Source organism: Hirundo rustica, chromosome 3 (assembly GCF_015227805.2).
Source record: "Hirundo rustica isolate bHirRus1 chromosome 3, bHirRus1.pri.v3, whole genome shotgun sequence".
Taxonomy (NCBI): Eukaryota; Metazoa; Chordata; class Aves; order Passeriformes; family Hirundinidae; genus Hirundo; species Hirundo rustica.
Genome location: NC_053452.1, coordinates 33488242 through 33515118, shown reverse-complemented (window position 1 = coordinate 33515118; position 26877 = coordinate 33488242). Strand labels below are relative to the sequence as shown.

The 26877-nt window shown below is 40.0% G+C and overlaps 2 protein-coding genes across 11 annotated transcripts in view; one reads left to right on the top strand and one right to left on the bottom strand.

Moving 5' to 3' along the window:
* SDCCAG8 (SHH signaling and ciliogenesis regulator SDCCAG8) overlaps positions 1–17160 on the bottom strand; it is a 104803-nt gene extending 87643 nt beyond the window's left edge. For 4 of the 9 annotated variants that reach the window (XM_040057617.2, XM_040057619.2, XM_040057621.2 and 1 more), the window contains exons 1-8: positions 16767–17157; positions 9729–9893; positions 9537–9619; positions 6100–6213; positions 5570–5695; positions 5133–5273; positions 3682–3746; positions 1761–1949 (exon numbers count right to left, since the gene is read on the bottom strand). In XM_040057617.2, the coding sequence (XP_039913551.1) occupies positions 1761–1949; positions 3682–3746; positions 5133–5273; positions 5570–5695; positions 6100–6213; positions 9537–9619; positions 9729–9893; positions 16767–16833 (950 nt within the window). In that variant the 5' untranslated portion in view covers positions 16834–17157. Of the gene's footprint in view, positions 1–1760; positions 1950–3681; positions 3747–5132; positions 5274–5569; positions 5696–6099; positions 6214–9536; positions 9620–9728; positions 9894–16766 lie in introns of all 9 variants that reach the window. The other 5 variants (XM_040057612.2, XM_040057614.2, XM_040057613.2 and 2 more) reach the window with 3 other exon arrangements.
* A 317-nt stretch (positions 17161–17477) lies between these two features.
* Positions 17478–26877, top strand: part of CEP170 (centrosomal protein 170) — a 91919-nt gene continuing 82519 nt past the window's right edge. The window contains exon 1 of one of the 2 annotated variants that reach the window (XM_058419643.1): positions 17478–17588. The gene's annotated coding sequence lies outside the window, so the exon portion shown is untranslated. Of the gene's footprint in view, positions 17589–23046; positions 23062–26877 lie in introns of those variants that run through there. The other variant, XM_058419644.1, reaches the window with a different exon arrangement.

Here is a 26877-nt window from a genome sequence, read left to right as displayed (position 1 = left end):
AACAACAGGCATACCAAATATAAAATATAAACAGATCAAAGACTTAAGGGTGGTAAGCAAAGCAAGACTAAAACTCATGAATGAAGACAGCAAACTGCAAGCTTGGCAGATACTGAAAATACCATTTGCTTGACAACCATTGAACCTTCATTTCAGAAGGATGGACCATTAGGGAAGCTGCCAGTAAAAAGTGCAGATCTCAAGTCATTGATGTACAGAAGCCAAGGACATTTGTTGATGTAACAATACGAGGATCCATGTCAAAAAAAAAAAAAGGCAATATGGAATTACACTGTCATTAATAAATGTAGAAGACGGAAAAAATAATAAAAAGGAAGGGTTAGGCTCAACAAGTAATCACGAAGTATATTAAATGACAATGTAAATCCATTTGCTACAAGCTGGAACTAAGCCAAACAATAGGACACCTGGATTCTACAACTCTGCTGGAATTTTGTTAACTAAGACACTAAAATCTGTACTAAATGGTAAAGCAGAGTTGATAAAACTGTAATACGTAATTTCACCTTTTCATTACTTTGAACTGTTAAAAGCTTTTAAATTAAGTTTAATTGTCTGTGGTTTAGGTGCAGCTCAAGATTTTGGCTGAAAACTGTAGCGTTCTTAATGTTGTGTGAAATGGTAACACATTTTTTTGTATTTGCCAGAGACCTAGCAGTCATACTTTGAAATTTCATTTCATTTTTGAATTGGATAAAGTTCCTTTGAATATTTCTACTGAAATACCCTTGTTTTCAATAAACTGCACCACAAGTAGAGGTAGCGTTTAGATTTTTTTAAACCTCCAAATGAAATAACGGTATAAGATAGATAAAGAAGTCAGTTCAAATCTCTTATTTGAAGCTAAGTGAAATGTAAGAGGACAAGAATGTACTGATTTACAGTTTGTTTATATTTTCCAACATCTGTGACAAATAATTACTTTTGTTACAAAAGCAGATTTTGAAACACGACTTCTCAGCAACAGAGCTTTGCCAGAAAATTTTTGGACTTGATAATAGAAAAAATACATTAATCCTGGCAACAGCCATCTAGTGCAGAGGGATGGTGCCCACTTGACTGAGTACATAAATGTTCCATGTCCCTTCAGCCTCCTTGCTTCTAACTGACCCATTATTCCATCTCAAGCTCATTCTAATACTTCAGAAATTCTAAGAAGCTTCGGATATCTGACAATAAATAGACGGCTGTTTGAACAACTTTGAGAACGTTGCAGTATCCTATCATTATTACTAGCAAGTAGAAAGGCAGACTTTTTTTGAAGATGATTGACTGGCAGAATTCCTTAAGAAAAAAAGAATTTAATGTTGGGATCCCTGAATTACATAAATTCAGCCTATATAGCTGTGCTTTAAAAAAGAAGTAATCAATCAAAATGCATGGACTTGCACAGTATTTCTGCTGACAGAGTGAGGGACTTGTTTGCACAAAAAAATGCAGAAAACGGACTGTAAATAGCCTCATTATCTGGTCAGCCCAAGGCATCATAATTACATGATAACATCTAAAATTCTTTCCTACTTGGAATAAGTAGCAAAGCTGCCGTGGATGTTGGAGTGGTTGGGACCTACATTCACTGATTTCAGCATTATGACTCCAGCTGGGGAGTGTATTGTTCCATAAATGCACAACTCTCTACGAAGGTAACCCAGGACATTGAGATGTTTAAATTAAATTAAACAATGCCTTAATGCAAGCAGCCACACTTCAGTCACAAAGCACATACCCCCCCAACTGACCTCGTCAGCCTCTCGATGGTCTGCACGTGAACATTGCAGTGAGTCCGCGCAAGAACGGCCTCGTGCTGGGCACAGGTCAGGCACAGACCACCAACCTGGCTAGAATTTCGGGCTGAAAACAGTGACTTCTGGTGTTTCAGCCTTCCTTCCAAATCTTTGCATGTCTTCTGAGATTCTGACAGGTCTTTTCTAGAAAGAAGAAATAAATAATAAAAAAAATTATTTGCGAAATTATGTATTTCTACACGTCACATTCATATACGATTTATAACTGCAAATGTAACCTAAAGAGAACTGTAAGAATCCTGGCAATGAACATTATTTTACACATTTCAACAGGCTAAGGAAGGCTTTAACAGAGAAATAACAGCTGAACTGGCCAATCAAAATTATTAATAGACAAAACAATACTGTGTTAATTTGTTTCTTCCCCCATAGTGTCAGAAAATATTGAAGTTAAACAGAAAATTGTTAGAGGAAAAACTCGTAGGCTTACATTTTGTCTGAACAGATTATAATATTCATTAGCGAAAAGCACTATCAGCTGTATAAATTTTTCAATACCCTAACAATTTTCTGTTGTTTTTATTAATATCACTAACTTCATACTCCCTAAACAAGAATCCAGACATAATCAGCACATTGGCTCAGATCCAGCCACACACACAACTTGAGGTCCAACATACGTACAGAAAACCAGGCTAAGATTTTTACTTGTCTCCAAAATTTTTACCAGGTGCTCGGAAGACTTTTCTCCAGAATTTCCAAGCATGTGTCAGGCTGGGGAGATCGCAAGCAATAGGAATGTTAACATCAGGAAGTTCCAGACAAACGCACACTGTGCACATATAGATCAATTTGACAAATTGTGCAACGAATCCAAAGCTTTGGGTTTGTTATGCAGGCCATCTGGGCAGCACACACATAGGAAGTCTGACACATTCTGGCTGCGTCGGATTTACTGTGCACATGATATATACACTGCATGCATTCTTATTTCCATCTGGAAAATCTTCTGTGCACTTTTTCCAATTTTAGTACTTGGTCTATTACATATAACCCGTTATACCCTGAACGGAATTTGCTCTGCATAGGTCCTTAGGCAGTCCTAGTGCAACAAACCTATTGTTGGAAAGTCTTGGACAGAAATCAGCAAGTCCTGTGTGCATTTACCCTTGAAGTTAAAAGGGAAGATAGTCCCACTGAAAGCGATATGATTCCTCACTTCAATAAAATTTAGCTTTGCAGAACTTCCTGTTTGCAAGATCATGCCTCTTAGGAGAAAACAGAGGCTGAATAATGTACTTGAGGAGCTTCTGAGACAACCTTAGCCTCTAGAAATTATTTTGGAGTAAATATAACACTTGAGGCCAAGGGGGGGGGGGGAAATTGGATTATACAGCTGAAATTAAAGATCCACCCTTACATTCACTAAGACAACTGGCTTTGCACATTGCAGGTTTCAGCAATGCAGAGAGATTTTTTTAACTTGTCTCCCTACCAATAACTCTTTTTTACACACAGAACAGTCTAACATTTTCAAATATATGGAACCATGGTTTATTTAGGGGAGAAAAATAATTAAACAGTGGTAGAAAGCTAATTATGGAAGTTGTCACACAAGTTAAAATTGTAACTTCTCTTCTTTTTTTGAGTAGTCTATCTTACATGACCTTTTTTAGGGGAAAGAGGGTAAAAAAGATAAGATACTTTATATTGCTACTATTTCTATAAAGTAGCAGTACATTTGATTTTGCTACACTTATATTTGCGAGAAACCAGTTTTCAGGGACACTATCAGAAGACACAACATTCACACATTCAGGCATTCTCTTAGTTAAATTCAGATTAAGAGTGGTTCCTGCTGTTACGCAGTGACAATTTATTAAGGATTATTTTAAGGAAAAAAAAATCACTTTACCTTAGAGACTGTATTTGAGCATCAAGGATATTGACTTTTTCTTGATAAAGAAGTTTTAGATTCTCCTTTAGAAAAGATGAGAGAAAAGATATGTCTTGCTTTCTTCATAACAGTCTTTGCAAATAAACCTAGACTTTACCCACATTCTTTTGCCCTGAGGACATAAACCTGTTGATATACTAGTGGCAGAGAAACCTAAATATTTCACATTTCTGGAAGTTTAAAAAGTGAACAACCCTCCCGTTTTTTTGTTTCTAAATAAGGTTTTTTACCAGATCCTCATATGGTAAATTGTTTCAATTCCAACTGCAGTCCTCAGTTCTCTACAATGATTCACAGAGACTGATGAACATGTCTCGAGTTTGCTCTTGCTCTCCCACAAACAGCAGATATTAATACATAATTATTAAGAACTTCAAGTACACAGGCTATTTATTTATAATACAGTGAGTTACTCTGATTACCTGCTGAAGAATTAGGTATCTGAATCAATCACATCCATGTTAAATACAATGGTGATAACCAACCAGATAATGCACCATATATTTATAACCAACCAGAAAATGCACCATATATTTAGCTCACTGTGACGCTTACAAAGAAGTTTCAATCAACATGATTCTCCTGATTTAAATGTGGCAGATGAAAAAAAGAGCAATTAATGTAAAAAATAGCTTCCAAACAACTGCAGGCGTCAGTGACCACTGAGGTCTTCGGCACAAAAATCCTATAACTATATTTTTCTACGGAAAATCCACAAATCCCATATAATAAAAGAATTAAAGTAATGTATAAATTATTCTGGAGTACACAAATGCACATGGATATAATATATCAAAACTTTTCAATTAGCCAAGTTTTTTTCCCAAAAGATCGCAACACTACCTCACTACTCCGGAGCAAAAGGAAAATTAATATCCTCTGAGACTAAAAATACAAGAAGAGACAACATCATCTCTAAATTACTAGTACTCCTCTGTGTCTCTAAAAACACAAGATCTGTAATTCAGCTAAGGGAAAGCAGATTGTAGAAAACTACTTTTGTACCTTACTGAGCCTGTGCTCCTCCAGAAGCAGAACAGCTCTGTGAAAAGAGCTTGTGTGGAGGGCTACATAAATTACACCAGGTAGTTCCCATCTGCTTGGGCACTGTATTACTCCTAAGAATCCCCAAAGTACAGTGGAGCTATCATGTTTAAGCAAGAATTATCACTGGGAAGTCATCATCTGCAGATACAAGCTGCCATCTGTGTCTAACTGCACAATAATATTCATTAGGGTATAATGAGAAGATGAGGTTTAAGAGAATAGAATTCTCTTAAAACCTCAGATTAAGGTTCAGTCAACTGAAACTTCTGTGTCTGTTACCAAGTTGATCATCAGAACTGGAACAACAACAACACTGAACAGTTTTGCAAAGGCAGGACTCTGTGAAGAAAGGTAATACCAACCAGTTCTACAGGCCATTTTGCATTGTCTCCAGAAGTTTCTGTAACAAAAGCCTGATCTTTGTGATGTGCTGGTGATGAAGTGACAGGCTGGTGTGTGCTACGGTCTTTACCACCTACAGGCCAGGAGTTCTGAGTATTTGCCTAAAATAAAAGTATTAATGCTTCAGTTATGATTATGTAGGCTGATTTTTTAAACACATGTACTTACTTAAGTATTGAATCTTATAATCTTCAGTAGAATATAAGATCCAATGCCCAAGTTAGTTAGGTTAGCAACCTACAATAATGATGTTACCCAAGGAAATCCATGTTTACATATTCTCATTAAATTTTGACTAAAATTCCCTTTGCGGACAACCATTTGTACACCCCTCGGTAAAAATAATCTGGCCAGATCCTTGAGCACTGATTAAAGCAACAACAACAACAACACTTACTGAGGCATCTAGAAGAGTTTGTTCTCTCAACATGTATTCTGCAGTTAAGAATTTCAGCTTCTGATGGAGTTCCTCATTTTCAAGTAAAACTGCCTGTTCTCGATCTTTCACCCCACACAATTCCTCCTATAGGATAAAGGAATTGCATTTTAAAGGCTCCTTAACATGGCTATCAATATTGAAAGGCATCTTGAGACTAAGAGTCTAGATGAACATTTTCAAATATTTCAACCCTTTTAGAGAGACTGAGAATACTCAAAAGACAGATTTTGTATGTTTGCAGCTTAAGTTCCCATAAATCTTCTTTTAAAAAAAAGCTTATTTGGATTTGTGATAGGACGTAAAAATGTCTTTAAAGACCCTTAAACACCAGATACAAAGACACAAGGTAAGGGATCTATTGAACTGCATTTGGCTCAGTTTTGGTCATTACAGCAATCAAACTTAAGTCACAGTGTAAGCTGCTTTTAATGCAGTTCTTCACATTTAGGGGACCAGGGTTTTAGTAGGTCAAATATGTTGTCTGATACCTTGTAAAACTTCACTTCTGCTTCCAAATGGTTAATGTACTGTGACTGATCATTGATTATAGGAACAAGATCAGATAGGGCTGGTAATTCTTCAGGCACAGCTTCTGGGGGTTTCTGAAGGAATTAAAGAACAGCATGTGTTATGTTCTGATTTTCCATTATTGCAGTAAAGATGTTGTTTGCACACAGAATACAGCCTACAGTTTTCTGGTAAGTCTTCAAAACGCACACAGAGTTGTTTGTGGAGTCTTCTCAGAGGAACAACAGGTACATTTCCAGCACTAGTTCACACTTCTGAAGGAAACAATTATCTTTATGCATATCCCTATTTTTGAAACTCACAATTCTAACACCTATGATTTTGGGTCAGAACATATCATTTTGTGCAAAAATATTCCATTATATACTTCTCAAATATAATTGAAGTCTAAAAAGGATCAAAGATTCAGAAAGCCACACCCTTGTTTTTAAATATTACTTTTGAAATATTCACCATTCAAAAAACAAACAAACACAACCCCAAACAAACCCCCACAAAGCAAAATTTAAGAAAAGGCAAAGCAAGAGGTATAATCCTTAATTAAGATGAGGTGAAAGTTTCCAGCAACAAAAACCTTACAGTCCAATTATACCAAATATAAGTATTGGCTTTTTTAAAGGGCACTCCTGAAATATCTGGAACCAGAATTGCAGAGACAAATGGAGGATATCCAGAAGCATCTGAAAAAACATCCCTTTAGAGAAGGAATTCCAAATTTGCAACACATTCTGCCTGGCTCAGCAGACATAAGCCCCATGTTCTATTGACTCAGAATTCACCTTGATTTAAATTCATAATCCTAACCACTTCATAATTTTTTTTTGGAAAAAGGAACCACAATTGTTAAAGTATATATAATATAGCCTTGATAATATTTTTAAGTCATCTGTTTCTCTGGCTCCTATTCATCTGCCCCTCTGCTCTGAAAGCATAATGAACACCTTGTAGCTGAGACCCCCAGCTGCCTCCCTGACAAGATTACACCACAGCAGTGTTAGAAAATGTGGAAAAAAATCCATTTCTATTCAATTTTTTTTCACAGAAAAACAGTTCTAATGTTTAAACAGAGAAACATCACTGTAATGTAAACAATAGTGCTAAGCAGTTTTTCACTAAAAAGAAAATAACAGGTAGCATATTTTCTCAACACCAAAAGAACAGAGGACCCCTGTGACTTTTTTTTACCTTTTTAACAACATAATTGTTATAAATTGGTTTGGGATTTTTTTGTTCCTACAATATAACGTGTAACAGGGTGAAAGAACAGAAGTTGGGGAAGCATGCATTTAAATTAGGCCAAATAATAAAATCAGAACTGGAAGACACAGCCGATCAGTATGAATAATAACCAAACAATTATGCCTGGGTCTCAGAAATGTTCACATTCAAATACTTAATACTGAAAAGAATTTATAACATATAAATGCTTAGCAGCTTTAGAAGCCAGCATTCTAAGCAGTGACAAACAGTTTTGCCAACATCACAAAAAATTTGGCCCACCTTGTAGTTTTCCAGAATGCCTCAAATTTCAAGCATCTAAACCACAGAATCAAAGAAACTTTGCCACCCTATAAACTGGCAGGAAACAACAGGAATCCATCACATCTCCAGCTATAACAACAGTGTCAGGAACAGAGGCTGGGTGCAGCTAGGTTAGCCAAAACCCAGCCTGCAGAACTGCAGATGTTATATGAAGCAATCTTGCTGGGCCTTGACCTCAGGTGATGAAGTGTAGAGCAAAAGGAAAATTTTTGCCCAGCCATCAAAGAAAGGATGTACTCATTCCGCATCTACTGCAACTTTAATCAATGGGCATGAAAGGGGAATTTTGTAGCGACAACGTTATTTATATGTATGAGGTGTGGTAAAGGTTACTGAAGAGCATAGTTTTTGTGAAATATTATACTTAGCTACAGATCCTGCAGTCATTTACTATTCAGCAGTCATCAGGTATTTCAGCATCACTCAAGGCAAAAGGTTAAGGTTACTCATAACCTAAGTATGCTTTCCTTGACCTTTGGGAAATTGGATTCTTATACAAGAAGCATTTCTAAAGTGTCCAGTAAATCAAAAGACAAGTTTGTGTTTTATGAGGGTTTGGGCTTTTTTTTGGCATGTGTGCACTTTTGTAGTTCAGCATTTTTTGAGCTTTACACATTGTCTGCTTTCAGAACACTTTCATATCCTTGAGCAGATGGAGGACAGCTGCAGAGAATAAAGCCACCAGTTCACAGAATGCCTCTCACTGGAAACTTCAAGAGGAAGAAATGGGACGATGCTGTACCAACACAGTAAATTCCATTTTTTCTCTGTTTATTCCCCCATCCTTTGATCCACTCCCTGAAAGCACTACCCCAAGTATCTCAGATAAAGGCATTCCATTTTATAAATTTTCCACTGTACTAAAACTTCCCAATATAAGTAGAAAACTTCACCAAAGATAGAATAAAAGATTCTTTCCCCCTTTTCCAAAGCTAAATACAAACTGATACTGATTCATGTCATGACAAAGTCAACCAATGATGCATCAATCCCTTGAGCTACAAAACACTAACTCTTTCCTATAACATTATGAGGTAAAATACCTGGCAGGACAACCCTACTAAACTCGTGGATCTTAGAACACTCAAAAAAGTTAAGTTTAAATAAAATTCCTTAACGTCAGGGCAGTAGAGCTACGCTCATTACACAGGCTGAAAGCAACACAGCAGGAATAACAGGCTTTAGATTATTCTGCTGTTAACTTTGACAGCAAAGAGCTGCTTGTCTTGCTTAGTACAAAACAAAAATATTCAGTGTAAGCCATCAAAAGATAAAATTGCAACAGTGCCTTTGAATTATTTTTTCCGTAGAGATTCTAGCAACCAGCAGTTGCTCTGTAACTGAACGGAGCATCGCACGTACTTTGGTGCAGTTCTGCTTCACTGAAGCAGCATCTGAGGAGCCCCTGTAAGGGCAAACAAACCTTGAGATCACTGCATTTTGGCAGAGAACTACAGAACCTGTTCTTGCATGAACATCTCTAACTCTTTCAAGAAAAAGCATAGTTAAAACATAAGGACACTGAGAATCCTTAAGGTACAGTCAAAGGGAAACAGACGCTCCTTTTTCAGAAATTTTTCCTTGTTGTCTGTCCCAAGTGTTTTCAAAACAAAAAGGATGGATGACCATGCTGCATGGTCAACAAAAAGAGGAGAAAAGTCTAAACCCTGTATTAGAGACTCCTTTTTTTTCCATTATGGTCATAAGGATACCAAGTTCTGGTCAGAGCCTCAGGAAGCTCCCACATTTAAGACTGTAAAAATGATTCAATGTTTCTTTTTTTCCTCTGTATACTATAAAACCAACATGCATGCCATTTATTCAAACAACAGAAATGAAACCAGAAGAAACATACATGGAATGACGTCTTCCTACTTGAGGGAGACTCTTCGCTTTCCATTCTTTCTTGGTGTTGCAACAAAATTTTAAGTTGGTTAACTAGGAAGAGATAAAAACCATTATAACCAAGAAATAATTTTTTTTTTTTCATTGAAATGAGCACAGTTTCTAACAATGTTTAAACCATTTGCTCTCAGAGTAATCTTACCCGCGTGACTTTGCTGCAGTTCCTGACTGGCTGCGTTCCCACAGTCGTCGTTGGCTCTGTCCGCATCGTCACTGCCCTCATCCACAGAGGACTGGTCACATCCAGTGCCAGCATCGCCTTTTGCCAAGAGATGTTTCAGCTGAGAGATGCTTTCACGGGCACGTTCTAAAAAAACACCCAACCACATCATCAGCCACAATAAACAACATAAAAGAAAGGATTTACCATCTGATATTTTAAATGGGAAACAACATGGGAGTAGTACAAGCATTCAGCATGTGTCTAGCTTGACTACTTGACCTAAACTCAGCGACTGGGAGCAATTATCTACTGCAAACAGCCAAAAAAAAGGACCATATTTGCAAAATATTTGCTAAATACTCATTTTTCAGAGAAGAGCTATACATAGCATCTTAGCCTCTCAATACATTAGGACACTGCAGCAGCACAAGTCATAATATACTTGACCTTAAAATATTTCCAAGCATATGCATCTTCCATACTTTGCAATGAACCTAAAGCTCGTGCTACATATTCTACAATATGCAGAACTAGAAACCAAGAAAAATGTTTTTGCATTTTAGTGATGCCACCACACATTATTACAAAGCAACGTGTCACACAATGAAACAAACACCTGAGTAAATGAAGTAATAACTCAGCAGACCAAGCCACCATAAATCAGTTATTTAATAAAGACCAATGACTTCTGAACAAGTGTGAAAAATAAATAACAACACACACTGTTCTAGAAAAAAGACCCAACAAACACAACAGAAAACCTCTATCCAGATAAATATAAATATTTTCAGTAACTGACTTACTGAAAGATGATATATTAAAGGTCTTATCTAATGTCCAATATATTTTTTCCTTATATTCCTTTCTTAATTTAGTTGATTCAGCTGGCTTCACAAAAATCATAAATGCCAATCATAACAGACATATCTCTCTAAAAAAGCTGAACATTTCCAATATGCCAAGAAAGAAATTTGAGAGATTTGCAGCTAAGAGATGACAACTGAAGTGGAAATCACAAAATATGGGCTCAATTTTAGATAGGGATACATCTACTGGATCTCAGACAACTCACTTATTACTTCTTTTAGGTATAAATGCTCACAGAGCAGCAATTTCACTCGTGAGCCAAACTTGTAAGGAAACATCTTCTATTGGAGTAACTGCTAGAATTAGACAAATGGTAACCTTTCCAACAAAAGTCCTTACTTAATTTTTACATGCTTGTATTTTCTAAATTGATATGATGCATAAATAACTAAAAATATTTCCTGTCAGTGGCAAAAATCATTCAAATAATAATCACAGTTAAGCATTTGCTAGGTAGAAGTCATAAGATATGCCTCAGAGTATAGGTTACTGTAAAAAATTTAATAGTTCTTTTCTTCCAAACAGAAAGGTAAATAGCAGTTCAAGTCAGAAAACAAAACCTAAGTAAGTATTTCTGCCTTCACTTTATATGTTCTTTCAAGTTCACATCATCTTCACTGAAGCTTGGAAATTGATCTTTTCCCCACTGTAATGGTTTTCACCATTTTTCCAGTCTTCTCTACTTGGTTGTAATTTATCAACACTTATAAATAACTCCCCAAAAAGCATTATATTTAAGAACATGTTCTCAGTCCAGTATCACCCTCTTTTTAGCAGTGCTAACTTTTAATAACAACCTGACCCATTTCTGACCTACTAATCTTCTCTCAGCACTTATTTTTAAAGCCCCGTCATCTTATGACTCACACCACCATTTCTGGTTAATCCATCCTTTAATGAATTTAATGTAAAAGAAGACGTAAAAAGCATATTTTAAACAGTCTTCGTTTAGTAAAACAAACCCAAATACCATTCACAAGGCAATGGCTCCGAAAAGAAGGGTTTAGATCAAATGTTTCACTTTTGGCATACTTAGGCTCTTCATCCTTTCTTGAGCATTCCAAGATGCTGTGAGGGCGGAAGAGCTAATTGAGAAATGGCTGAAGTATCTCACTGATGCAATGGCTTAGGTATTTAGCAAACTATGTTGCAACCATTTGCTGGCAGGATGTGTTCAATGTCCTTTAAGTTGTCATGTGCTGTGTCATCTAACAGCAATAAAGTTCCTTCATTTCCCCATTCCCTGTTGGTGTCTGCCAGAGAACCCCGGAGTGCCAGCATTTGCTCCCTAGCCAAGGGACAAACAACAAACCAAACCAAATCAGAACCAACCAAGCCCATATACATTGGTTTTCCCAGATCTTCTCTCTCTCTCTTTGTAGTATTACAGCTTCTGAACTCCAAGCTACTACTTCATCCACAAAGATAATATAGATCCTCTTACACTCTGTCCTCTTTTCCCATAAACATACAGGGCAGTAGTGGTGAAACTCATTAAAACCATTATCAATGGCACACTGACGCCATTTTTTTTTTTTTTTTTTTCTGGACTACACTTTTCTGCCTCTGAACTAATGTCATCACATCCTGGAAAGTGTCATCAAGTATTCGCTTAAATTTCTTAAAAGCTTGCCTATTTCCAAATTACTAATGTTGCTGTCATAGGCAAAACACTCACCACTGGGATAACTGGGAATTATGATGTCCCAGTGGTGTGGCTTTACATTCACCAGGTGCAAAAGATCCAACACTTTAGTATGAGTTGAACTGGATGCCTAAAAGGGGATAAGTACATTACAGCATTTTGTATTTCCAAAGTCAGGAAAAAATTTTGGGCGTTAGGATAAAAGACGATGTGCCCATGAGTGGAAAAACTATGTTTGTTGTTTCTTTTAATGTAAAAATATTCTTTTTAAATATGAAAAAAATAAAAAACCACTGTGGATGCAAACTACAGGACAACAAAGAACATCTGCTTAAAGACAACATGATTAATTTTTAAATTAATTCAGAAGCAAATAATTTTTAAGTGCTCCCCCATTCAATCTTTTTCAGTTAAGCTACTTCAGTAATAGTACATTTTATAGAATCATGGCCTCAGTGAAAACATACTGCAAAAACTGCTCACATGCAGCACTACAATTTACATATCAAAATCAATCAGCATCTTTCTTTTTGACACCTTAACAAGACTCCACAAATAAAACCCAAACACGTATTCCTGTTCTATGATAAAACGTAATTGAAGCGCTATTTCCTATTGGAACAGCTGAGTTTATAATTGAAATTGGACTCATGTGGATTGAAAGTTCAAAAAATAAAATTTACTGTTAAGCTCTTTGATTTTCAGCGTTGAAAGGATCTGAGATGATTATGAAAAATGACAAGCTAACATACAAATCTGATAGATCAAACTCAATACGTAAAAAAAAAAAAAATCAGTGTAAGAACAATGTGTCAGTGAAGTCAAAACAGGAAAAAAACTCGGAAGGCATTGAAGCAGGTTAGCATTGCCTAAACAAGAGATGTTTTCTCAGGCACTGCAGAGAACTCTTTTTAAAGAGTACTCCTTTAAATGAAAGCACCAAAGCTACCTCATTCATGGACTCGGAAATGCCATAGAAAATACTCTGGGAGCAAAAGAACCAATCATCCAAAACAACAGAATTGCCTGAAAGACATGGAAAGTAACTCCAGCTGGTAGAATCACTTAGCAGCATAAATTGAAGAAAACAAATGGCAACTCTATGAAAAAGTTGTCATAAGTCTGTTAACCCAAACCTGTCCAGATCTAATAACATCTACAAGAACATGAGGTTATATGGCTATAAATTCAACAAACAGCATCACTTTCTGATATCTCATGGCTTCCAATCAGCAAACAGCCTGAGAAAATTAAAGAATAGAATTTTTTTGTGTACAGCACATCCTGGAACTTACTTTACTTCCCATTCTGACATCCAGCTGTTCTTTATTGGCTGCCAAACAGAGGTATGCAACTGTGGAAGTAACACACGAAATGGCAGTTTTGAGACTCAAAGTATCCTATCTATCACTACCTGTGCTGCTAGGAGTTTACAGGTAGCAATGAGCAATACCAGCCTCCTGTTCATTAATCAGGCCTCAAAAGATCCCAAGAAGTGTGAAATGTTCAGCTGTTTCAAAATAACAAATCCTTCTGATTTGGTTTCTTGGTCTCTTTAGTTGCTTAGCATTATGTAAGAAATAAGTATTTTTCAGCACCACTTTTACCAAGCTATCATCTTTAAAAGCACAGGCTTCTCTGGAGCTGCAGCAGTCCTTGTCATGAGTTCCTAAACCAGCCCTTTCTGCAGAGCATAAAGCATTTGCCAAAGTTCTAAAAACCCTCACATGTAAAAACCTCATTGCCCAGCTCCTTTTGGCAGATTCTCCACCCTTAAAAGAACATTTTATGTTCAGAAGAATACATAGAAACATCTGCCAAATAAAAATAAAAAAGCCTAAGCAAAAAAACATTTAGAATGTAATTCTAAGCTGCTTCAGTGTCACAGCTAACTTGTAGTGATGGAAACTGGGCCACATACTTGTTTTTCCTAAGATGGCTTTGACTTCCCATCTCTCCTGCTTTATTTTTGGAACCACATAAAACAGCCTCAAAATGAAACTTTATTTGTAAAAGTCTTACATTTTCATCTGTTTCTCTTAAGAGTTATCATCTCCATTCCCTGAAATTATGTAGGACACTGAACTCAGCAGTGCAGTGGAATACAAATGTAATTTCCACAATATCCTAAGACAGACTGGAGGAAGACAAGTGTATCAGGTTCCTAAAAAGGATAGTTTGCCCCTCCTCTTACACTGTCTCAGGTCCAACAGCGAGCCAGTGCTCTTTACTCAAGAGGCAGAAAACTCAACATAAAAAATAAGTAATAGTTCTCTGTTCAAGAAACCAGAAATATGCTAGAAACAAAGAACTGGATAGTAAAATAATAATAGTCTAAATAGTCTTGTAGTAGTCTAAAATAATAATAGTCTAAATAGTCTTCTCAATTTATTGCTGTTAGGAGAAAAGGGGAAAGTGCCAGGAAGGCATCAAGCTCTGCTCTTGGCGGAGGTGTAGTTGAAGGCCCATTGGACATTCACATTATGCCTGTCAATTTTCAGTTATTAATATGAATACAGCAGCAGCACACTATTTATTCTCCTTTACAAAATACCTCTACTCCCTTGAGAAGAACTTATTAGAAATATTATCTCCTAAAGTTTTTAAGGTTCATTTGAAATGGTCTCAATTATATACAAGTTTATGCAGTAACCTAATAACCCCAACTGTACAAATACCACCCTCTTAACTTAGTACTACACACAGCATTAAAGACTTGCATTATACAAGGTCAGAAAAAGCTACATTATAGAACCTTTGTTATTTTATCAAAGCCTCTCTGTTGAGCTCAAAGACCAGTTAGGTCTTAATCAGGTTTTTTTGGTCCAGTTTTCTGCCCTCTGGCCACCAGATGCCGTTTACTGAACACTCAGGCTCCCTGTCTTCTGAGGGATTTCCCTTTGCAACAAAGGACACTGCACGAAAATAATCAGTTACTCTTTGAGAACTTATCCACCCTTCCATCAAACTGAGCAAAGCTGTAAAGTGATCCTTCTGGTGTCCAGCATGGGTGGTGAAAACCTGCTGCCATGAGCTCAGCCTGCATCCAGATAATGTCAAGCATTACAGGCAGGTTAAGAATGTTTTATTTCAAAAACATCCAATAATGCCCAAAGCATGCCACCTAAAATTGCAGAACCCTGATGACAGGAATGATCCCAATGGGGAGAAAAATCTCAAGCTGTACATCTATATGACAGAAAGAGGTAAAGCATTAGATTTGACAACTTTGAGAGTAATGATGGACCTGTTTGTCCTACAGTGAATTCTTAACACCGGTAGTAATGAAGTGGAAAATTCTGTATAGCTCAAAGGAGTTAAAAATTGTACCTCACTGAGAAATAAAGAGGTTCTTTGAGAAATACAATGGATTTTATGTTATATCGCCCTGTATTGGGGCCGTTTGTGCATCACCATATTGATTTTGACTGAAAGCACCCCTGGATGTATGAAAGCAAAACTATCTTGGCATTGTATGAAAATAAAATTCTTGCTTCTAAGAATGTAAACGGGAAAGGCTCACCAGAAATTCAGGTTATGAAATTATTTAATAAATATAATGGATCCAGTGTAATTGGATCTAGTCAGAAAAAGATAAAATGAAAGTTGTATGAAGAGAATACATGCATCCAATGTTTCCATTAGACAGGGTCAGCTCTAAGAGTCTTACACAGAGTTAACCAGCCTCGGTATTTGTCCCCCTAACTTGTTCTGCAATAACAGTTAACAGCAACCATAAAGTAAGCATTACCATGTCCATCTCCTCTACAGGAAAAGTAAATGGAAACCATTCCTCAAAGTTCTATCTTCCGGAACAAAAGAAATCTATCGCTAATCTAAAGAACCGATGCTCTTTTGAGAAGGGAGTAAAAAAACCACTTGCTGAGAATCAAGTATCAAGCAGCTATTTGAAAATGTTTCCATTGTTTTAGCCTTATTTCTTCCTTTTTTTTTGTTGGCAATGTTGTTTCCAATGGCACAGGAAACACCCCAACAGGCCATGTGGGGGTGCTGTGCTCAGAACACAACTTTTCGAACCAACAGGTTCGCACACCCACAAACCATCCACTGGCTTTCTTCAGAATGCGGACATTTACTTTGCCCAGCCAGTGACAGAGTGAAGGCTGGTAAAGCCCAGGTGTCACGGCTGACAGATTCAGGTGCCCTCTGTCATGCTTCTTGGAGGAAAAGTGACAGGTACGGCAGGTACGAAAACACTCAACGACATGGGAAACAACCACTCTCACTGGAATCCATTTGTACCCTCGTCTTTACAACTAGAATCCGATGCTGCAAGGATGGCCAAAAACCTTCACAAGAACCAAAACCGCACCCTCGCAGCAGCGGTCCTGCCCGAGCCGAGTTACGGTGAGACCACCGGGCGCGGGGAGAACCAGGCGCAACTTCCCGCCTGCGCGGCCGTCCCAGCCCGGCCGGGCGCTCCGCGGGGCGCGGGCAGCCGGGCGCGGCGCAGCCCGCCCTCGCCCCGCGCCGGTGCCGCTCACCTCGGAGGCGCCTCTGGTACCGCTCCAGGGACTCCTCCAGGGCGCGCTCCCCGCAGGGCGCCCGCATCAGGACGCCGCTGGCTCCCGGGGAGCAGCCGGCGCTGTCCCCCGACACCGAGGGCTCTCCGCGGGGAGGCTGGGGGATAGAAGTTCCGCCCGTCCTGCCTTCCCGCCTTGGGCTCTCGGAGGAGCCACCTGCGGCGTTCCCTCCGGCTCCTGATGGCCGGCCGTTGTCGCCGGCCGCCGGAGCTGAGACTAGCAACGCCAGGCGTCCGTCGCGCTTCCCGAAGGCGGGAACGCCGCCGCCAGGACTACGAGTCCCGGCATGCACGGCGCCGCCGGAGGCAGAGCCCCCGCCCACCCCCGGCAACCGGGAGAGGGTGGTCTCCGCAACCCGTCTCCCCTTTGTTGTGGATCGCGGCCGCAGTCGCGCCTGCGCACAGCACAGCCCTCCCGCCTACGCCCTCGGGCCCGCAGCGGGCTCAGCGCCGGTTCCGTCACGGCCGGGGCGGATCGGGGCGGGAAGCGCCGTTCACCTCCCGCCATCGCCCGCGCGGGGAGCGCCCGCAGCCCGGGGAGCGCTATTGTCTGCGGGCGGCGCAGGCGCAGCGCGGCCCCGCCGCCGCTCGGCCCCGGCGCGTGCGCAGTGCGGCGCGGTGCCGCGGTGCCGTTACCCGCCGCTATGTGCAGGGAATAACGCCGGGGCCGTTGCCAGAGGGACACCGCGCGCTCCGCCCTCGCTCCCGCATCCCGTGGGATGCCGGCTCGCTGAGCACCCGCTAGCGACGGCCCCTCCGCGGCGCGGCGAGCCTCCTCGGAGGGGTGAGTGAGGATGATGCTGCCGCCGCCGCCCTAGGCTGCGGGTCGGGCGGGAGCCGCGGCGGGGAGAGGGGCCGCGGTCGCGCCGTGGGTCCGCTCGGTGCCTATTGTGTCGGGAGGCGGCCGCCTGCCGGGACCAGGGCGGGCCGCGGCCGGCGGAGGGGGAGGCGGCACGGTCTGGGCGCAGCCCGCTCCCCCTCCCCCGTCCCCGCCGGGCCCGCTGGTTACTCCGCGCCCCCGCCTCCCTTTCCCCTCGTCAGCGCGGGGGGATCGATGGTGCCAGGGGGCATCGCCTCGGGCGGGACGCGGACGGCATCCCGCATGTGGCATTTGGTGCTGCTGGGTCCCGCTGCCCGCGTCTCCCTGCCCCTTTCCGCCCGCGGGGCGCCCCGGCACACCCACCCATCCACCCAACCCCGGGGCTGCGCAGCCTCCCCTCCCGCGGCGGATTTCCGCGATTCCAGCGGAGACGTTTCCAGAGGTTTAATTTTTTTTCTTTTTGGGGTGACCCTCTTTCACTGACTGCCCCGGGGCTGGATGTGGCGTGTTTCTCCAGATTTAAAAATCAGTGACGCCCTTCGTCTGGGATGCGACGTTTCCCCCCGTCTCCTTAAGATAACGTCTTCTGTGAAAGGGTGATGGAGAAAATCTGCGGGTTTCGCCTTTTCTCATATTGCGTATTTCCACCCGACGAATCGGGTCCCCTGCTTCCCAAAATATCTTCCCGAAGGCGTGCGCTTTTCCTTTTTCGCGGCGCTTCCCGGTGAGGAAAAAAAAAAACCATGAAATGGGGTTTTTTGTCCGCGCTGGCGAGGAGCAGCCCGGGCCCACTTTGTGCGCCCGCCGTGGGGACGAACGGGTTACTGCGCTAACAAAAACCCGATGGCGATTTTCGAGCAGAAAGCGGCGTCGCGGCGGAGGAAGCGGCGGGAGGGGCGGGGCGCGGGCGCTCCCCGGGCCCCGCTGCGCTCCGCGGCCGCCGGGCAGCAGCGGGGCCGGGAGCCGGGAGCCGGGAGCCGGGCGGGCACGGCGTGTGCTGCCCGCCAGCGCCGGCCGCCGCCTTCTGAGCGCTTTTTTAACGTGAGCCGACAATTAGCCCATCAGTGCTCGCGGCTTGATGGAAGAAAATGAGATGGAGATGGTATGCTGATGAGTTGCGGATACATAAGGGTTGCGTTCTTGTGACAAGAGATTAGATAGCATCCAGTGATCTGCACTTGGAGGAAATTATTTTCTTCCCTGTGAAAGCAAAGGTACTCATAAAATATTTAAGTACTTTGAAGGAATAAAGCCTGTTCTAGCACTGCGATGATCATCTTTTCTCCTTTGGAATGCCATTCAAGGCATTGTGACAGCGTTCTTGGCCCTGGGCTTGTGTCTGTAAAATGATATGTGGGATGGGACAGTTTTTGTAAAATGAACGGAGACATGATTACATGTGCTGTGATTTCCTATGATTAATTTCCTCTGGGAATTATTTTACATCCAGATGCTGAGAAGTCTGTCTTGCTAAACTCTGCTGATATGGAAGCTTCTCAACTTTTAAGTTCTATTTAACGGGGAAAAAATTAAACATAAACTCTGCTAAGAATCTCCCTTCATTCATTGATTGTCACTTTTTAAAACACTTTTTCACCTTCATGTAAATGTTCTGTTATTGTAGGGTTTTTTTCTTTTTTTTTCCCCCTTTGTCTGATGGAGGTTAGGAAGGCTGGCTGGATAGAGAGAGTAGTGCAGCTTGGGATACAAAGAATTTTGTCAAAATCTCAAGAATTTCGAAGTTATTTGTAATGGATCAGATTAAAATACTTTCTTCAATTCTTTTGAAGAGAAACCTTCTAAATTGTTACCAAACTTTGGCATGACAGTGCCTTGTTTGAGGAGTGTTTTTGACATATCTAATCTGACTTTTATAGAAAACAGTGGGTTCTTCCTATACTGAGTTTCATCTGCTGTAATGGACTTGACAGGCAAAATTTCTTAAAAATTCTGGCGATAACATACAAGCCAGAAAAGATCCAGGTTATGAAAATGAACTGGAAAAGTCTATGTTCAGTTGTAGGTGAGAGCTTGGAAGCTTCCTCAAATGCCTGGAATGAAACCCAAGGCATGAGTAGTTGCAGAGATGGAATTTGCAGTACCAATTCCAGTTCTTGGCATTGCAGGGAGAAGGTATTTAGTGTATCTTGATACCATAGTATCTCCTTGAGTCTCCTAACAGGACAGTTTCCATGTTAGCGCTGCTTTTCTTAGCTTTGCAGGCAGAATGGAACTCGGATACAAGATTGTTTTTACTTTAGCTGGAAAACAAAGCAAAGCTGTGAAATTCTGGTTTTCCTTTAGAAAATTCTGGGGAGTCTGATACAGAACACATGCAGATAGGAGGTTTTCTACAAGTAAATTCTCTCTGCTTCTAGCACTTGTGAGATTGTAGAAGGACACAATGGCGCTTCCCCCTTTTTGAAGAATATGCATAATGTAGTAAAAATTGATTCTGTTGTGACCAAGGGACTGCAATTTGAGAAAAGGAAGTCTGTGACTGAGGGATGGAGCTTCAAGTCTGCTAGCTGGGAGCTGGGGTTAGCTGTGTGTATCTCCTCTAAGGTGCACGTCTTCACTGCGCTGGTTGAGCCGGTGGGGGCCTTCCATTGTCTGTTAGGTTTGTGATGCTCTCACCAAGCACCTGCATGTCTTCCGTTCTAATATTGATCCTTGTGTGTATCCACGCATTTCTGAGGGATGGGTCTACTGAGAGCAGCTTCCTTCAGTGCTCAGTGCTAATGTTTCCCTGGATCACAGTCCAGCTAGGCGTTGAATGGGGCAGGTGTCATGGGGAAAAGTAGTATGTGATTATTTGACATCAACTGTGACATAATGTGTGCAAATGAGAATGGAGAGTTGTTTAAATGACTTCATGTATATCTGTTGTACAGTTATACATTCGTAAAAATACTTAAAAATACTAAAATAAATTAAAAATGCCTAGTTCTGTCTTGTAGTTTAGTTTCTCCGACTCTGCCTCCAAGAAGTTGGGAGGCTGGTTTTATCCTACAGGTGCATTTGTGGGTAGAGTGATCTTTTTAGTTAAAATTCTGTTCGACCTTCAAAAAAACCCTTGTATTTTAAATTAGTATATATAATTTCTATCATATGTCAAAACCAGTTTGTCCTAGAGGTTTCAAATAAAAGCCACAATTATATGTTAGTAGATTGTGGACATAATTAGATTTCAGATGGGGAGACCTGTGTTTGGGAATGTACTCAGTGCTGCATCACTGAAATTGAAGTGCGTTCTGCTGGCTCTTAGATCAGTGCTGCATCACTGAAATTGAAGTGCGTTCTGCTGGCTCTTAGATTGTGGGTGATAAGTAAGGAGTGGGGTGGATATTAAAGAGGCTGACTAGTCGTTCTGCTGTCTTGATGGCTCTGCGTGGAGCATTCCCAGTTACTCCCTCTTCTTTGGGTTTGGTACAGCATGGCTGCACTGCTTTGTTGCAGTGACTCTGGTAGTTTACGAAGTACATGAGAAGTTAATTCACTCCACTAACCCAGGAGAACACTATTTCTTTTCTTTTTGTTTTGCTCTTTTTTTTTTCCCCCCTTCCTCCCTTGGATTAGCAAATTGAATTATCTTATTGTGTGGCCAGATAAGTGCCAGAGCAAGTACACAGAATGGGGACAGCAGTGTCAAGCCAGGGAGAGGGGAAGTCTCATTTTTCCAGTAGCAAAGATACATTTCATCTACTTTGCTGTCCTTTGTGACTGTCCCCTGCACCACTGCAGGCTACTGCGGTCAGACAGGAGGTGGGTTATGTATTAATTCAAGAAAACAAAAAATTCAGATACTAAGTTTGTTCTTTTAGTCTTTATTTGAGGTCCGTGATATGTAAAATGTCCACGGCCAGAGACTAAACATTCAGAACCTATCAGTGGAAGGAAGAAAGTTTCTCTGGAAAGTAAATGTGAAAAGATGGAGGACAAGTAGTTCTGTTAATCATTGTGACTTTTGTACTAGGATAAGCAGGATTTTTGTTCCAGGCTAATGTTGGTCTCTTCTCCTTTATGGAATTTAGGGATGTAAATTTCCAAGTATTTTCATAGCTTTTTCTCTCCTGTTTACTAGTTTTGAAGTGAGTGGGTTTTGTGAATTGTAGGAAGGTACTAGTAGGTAGGGGTTTAGAAAAATGGTGGGTTTTTAAATTCATAACAGAGATTAAAGAATATATTCCCTGAATAGAATGTGATAAGTTTTTCACATGTGAGCTCAGCAAATCAGTCAGCTTTGTTTCTCCTTCTCTTTTTCTCCTCTGAAAAACTGTTACTGAAAAAACAGACTTTTCCTTAGCTAGGTGCTTTTCAGAGCTTCAGCATCATTCACTGGTGAGTCTAGCAGGCTGATTCAGGTCCAACAACTGCAGCCTTCTTACTGTCTAGCTTTTTTGGTTGCTTCTGCTGCTTTTATTGCAAGGTTTGGTGTTCTTGTAATAGGCTCCTCTGTTTGCTTGTTTCCATTCTTTTGAACTGAAATGTTTTATATTCTGATCTAGTCAGTGAAACTTGAGAGGGTATTGTCCTTTTCAAATAGCTGAGTATTCTGAAGTGTGTGTGATGCCTTTTCCAGATCTCATTTTGTACTTAATTCCAAATAAAATTCTGGTTCTGCTCATTTTGTTTCTTTCCAGGAAGAACTGCAATTATTGAGCTTTTCAGAGACATAATAACAGAAGTGGTGCCACTCCCTGGCATTTCCAAGATGTTTCTTTGTGCATGGGGTATTTAGTTAGTCTTCAGCTGTGATATATGAAAAACTTGTAATCAATCCATTAGCAAGTCATTATGGTCTGAAAGTAGTAATAAACTCAGTGCATTAAATCAGATGTACTTGCAACTTTTCCCTCAAAATTACATGCCCAAATAATTTTGTTGATGATCTTTCTATTCATTTGCAAATACTTGCCTATCTAAATATGCATTCCGTTCTGTGTTCAAAACCAAAGCCTTTTCAATTTTGTCTTATTTGTCTTCCCAAAGTGGATTGCATTTCAGAATTAGGAAAAAAATGCAGAAGTTAGAGTGTCATGATACCTTTTCTGTTTCCTTATGATCGTACTTATTTCCTGCTTACATTAATCCTCCCTTCTCTCCTCTCTATACTATGACCTAGCTGATAATATTTAGTCCTGTAGAACTGTAGCATCACAGGAATCTTGATGTCAGGAATTATTCTACTTCATAATTTAATTTACTAAACAGAAAATATTTAATGGTAATATTGTTGATATTGGGTTGTTTTGTTGTTGTTGTTTGTTTGTTGTTTTTTTTGTTTTATTGTTTTCGTGTTTTCTCCCCCCCCCCCCCCTTTGGAATTTTACTAAAAATGGTCACATAGATGGACCTTTCTTCTGACTTGTACCCAGTATCTTTTCTCCAAGAACAGATATAACCTGGTGCCAAGGGAGAGCTGGAAAAGGTGCAGGTCATATTTCTTGCTTTCTGCTGGGGCATTGCTAGTCTCCCATCTATTTTCTGCTTCAAACTTTTGAGTCAGGTGTAATTTCTGTTAAGGATTGTTTCTTCCACTTAGTCTTCATTTCTTCAACTGAGTCTTGAAAAGACAATTCAGTAAAAATTACCTAATTTTTTATTCATGTTCAGCAATATATTAAGTTAGTTAAATAATTAAAATCTTAGTTTTCTACATTTTTCTTTTTTTTAATTGGAAAAAAGCTGTCCCAGTTTTGTGAGATTAATGATGATTACTCTTCTGGTCATTCATCTCCTCTTTCTTTAAATGGTCATGTTTTCTTTTTATTGTACTTGGTTTCCAGCTTGAATTTTAGCTTTGACTGTGACACTGGCTATTAATTTTTTTTTTTTTTAATTTTAAGCAGAAATCAGTCAGGAAGCCTTTGAGGAGCCACTGAGAACCCAGAACTTGTTGTTTAGCTTTTGCATTAGCAAAGACTTTTGAGGAATGATGGCAACTTGTTGACATAAGAATTATGGAACCTGTACATTTTTTTCATGTTACAGATAATATGGCCCTCGGTGGTCATTTTGTGTTTGTTTTACCATCACAGTTCTTGCTGATAAAAGAGGTTTTAATAATAAAAGAGGTTTTAAAAAAACTCTTTTTCTTCTACATGTTGCTCACTCATCATGCTCTCATAGTCATTTAAACATCATGCTGATTATTTTATTGGGTCAGATTGGTGATAATTGGGTAGAGCCTTTATTCTGATGAAGTCATTGTAGACTTGAATATTTTACAGCCTTAGTGAAGTTAATTAGTTCTACGTATAATTCCTGCCTATTTGTTTAAATAAATGTTTTTAGTTTCAACTATTAGCATTTTCATCACATTTTTTTTAGCATATTTTTAATTAATCAAATCTTAATCAGCTTTTAAATTCACCTTGTGATCTCTTTTTAGTCAAACTCCGGTCCTAATATATTACAAGGGATCCTATGCCTAGCTCTTTGTTGCTGAGTGCTCTTCTGAGAGGTGCAATTCCATGCCCACTATCAGTCCTACAGATACATAATACATAGCATGTCAGAAAGAGGCACAAACCTCCTCAAGGTCTGAAATGAACATTGGAAGCATATGGGTGTTTTTCATCTGAAAACAGATTCCTGATGGAGAGAATTATCTCCAGTTGTTTTATGGGGAGCTGCAGGAAGGTTTCTGATGAACATGGTTATGTTTTTTGGGTTTTTTCTTCTTGCTCTTTAGATAGTGCTGTGTGGCTTTGTTCTCTTCAGTTTTCGTCCTGGTTGGAGAACAGTAAGAAAAATAATGTTGCTGGCGCAGAACTGGAATTATTGAAAAGGAATATTTGGGATATAGTCAGTAGGGGTATTATGAAAAGAATAAGTATTTAAAAGAAAAATCCTACCCAAAACCAAAACAAAACTAGAAAAAAAAAAAGAACACCAAGAATGAGCAATGGCAAAATAAATTCACACACACACACAAAAAAAATCACGTTGAACTTAAGCTTGGACTTAGATTGAAGTCAATCATTTGAAGGCTCAGATATGCCACAAACATTTTTTAAATTATTTTTTAAGTTTGGCAGTAACAATATTTAAAGTAGCCATTGCAGAAAATGTATCACTGTTTCCATAATCATGGTTTGCCAGTTTGTGCTGAATCTTTATACCTTGTTTGTTTTGTTGGTTCTTTTTCTCATTCCGAATTTTATTTTTGGCTTCCTTGAGTGTGGTAAGTTTCTGTCTGCCCCAGGTCTTAGTGCAGTCAATGCATCTTCAGGTACTGCAGATGACATCTGTGTATGGCAGGATCTGTTTTTACACAACAATACAAAGCCCAGTATAATTCTGTTGCATTATATTTTTTAGCTTGCTGTAGGATATTTATTGCTTGTCATTAACCAATATTATCTTCTTCTATTTTCCTGAAATAAAAACTACTTTCTCTAGTATTTGACACTTTTAAATAATATGTAATTGTCTTGCATACTGGATGTGTGTTTTTTCTACCATCCCCTAAACAAACACACATTGCTTTTCTCCATTTTTGTGGCCTGATTGCATCTGCTTTAGCACACTTCATTGGCAACTTCAGCTGTCAAAGTCAAACCTGTTAGATGTTTTGTTGTTGAAGCTGCAAATAGCAACAGTCACCTTCCCCCTTAGGGCAGACTGATACTCCAGGGTCTGGTTTGTATTGAACTCTTGGAGGATTGTCATTGCACGTGGCTTGTTTCAAAATGCTGCCTGGTTACTGGCTTTGAGGAGGTCACTGTTTGTAACAAAACTAGGAACTGAGCTATGCAACAATTACCTTTCAATACCTTCACATAGTCTAAGTGTTTTAAAGGTTTATTTTATTCACCAGGCCTTGAGTTTTAGTTTGTTAAGAAGTGAGAAATTTTTTTCTGCCAGTTTCTGATGTTGCTTTTGGTCTCAAATATTTACCTCGTTTATGTACCCCACACAAAACCCATTTTCAGTTGATTTGGTTAATATGTCTGGGTATTTACTTGAATGTTTAACAAGGTGAATTCTTTTGAAGTTGTCTGGACAGTCTATAGAATATAGTAAAGTCTTTTGAAATGTGGCAGTAAAAATAAGGGTTGAACCATCAAGACATGGGAATGAACCAGTAAGTCATGAGTCATTCATTGTCCAGTTGAGGCAAATGGAACCCTTTAATTTCATTAAAAAGTATGAATATTATCAAACATACTGTTATTTTTTATATATTTAATGGAATTAATTCAAACAGCCCTGTGGGACAACACTAATTTTAAGAGATTAAGATCCTTGAGTTCTTGGATTTTGTGAGTCTTTCCCTTGGTGCAGTTTCATCCCAAAACTAAGAAAAGCATTATGCCTTGCTATTTTTATCTACTGCGGTTTTTGAGAGACAACAGCATTGACTTCAAAACATTTATTCAATAACGTTCATGTATTGTTTTATTTATATAGCTATTTCCATAGGAATTCTTCTTTTCTTTCTACTCAATATACTTATTCACATTAGGGGTCACTGATCTAAAACAGATTTAGAAGACTGACTGCATTTGTGTATCATGAGGTGAGAGACTGAAGATTTGATCCATGGGTGGATTATAAAACACGGCTGAGCAAGTGAAAAAAGAATAAAATTACACTGAAACATTTTACGAAGTATAACGTTTTAATCTGTAACGGATAAATACGAAAGCCTACTTTATATTTGAATAGAAATTATGGTGAAGCGCTGGAACAGGTTGCCCAGGGAAGTGGTGGATGTTGCACCCCTGGAGGTGTTCGAGGCCAGGTGGGGCCCTGAGCAGCCTGGTCTAGTGGAGCGTGCCCCTGCCCGTGACAGGGGGATTGATGATCTTTGAGGTCTCTTCCAACCCAAGCCATTCTGTGATTCTGTATTAATAGTCCTTACAGTTCCCATAGATTTGTCTAAATATAAGAAGTCCTGTGAGGCTTAGGGGGATTTGGTGTAATTGCCTTGTATTCTTGTAGCAGCCTAAGCAGAGCTTACTACTGGCTGTCCTGGTCCTGCCCTGTTCTTCCCTTTCCTCCCACCCGCTCCTGCACAGCCCCGCCCTTTTGCTTTGGTCCAGCAGCGGTGTGTAGCTTCTGGGCACCATTCGTCTGTTTGTGGCAGTGGAGAGGAGCACAAGAGTAGCTCTGCTGTGAGTTGAACGCTGTGGTAGCCCAGCTCAGCTGCGGAGGCGCCTGAGGCCGGCAGCCGTGGGCGGCAGAGGAGGAGCCCTGACTTGGTGGCTGGGGCGGGGCGAGAGGGTTGGGATGCTGACGGCAG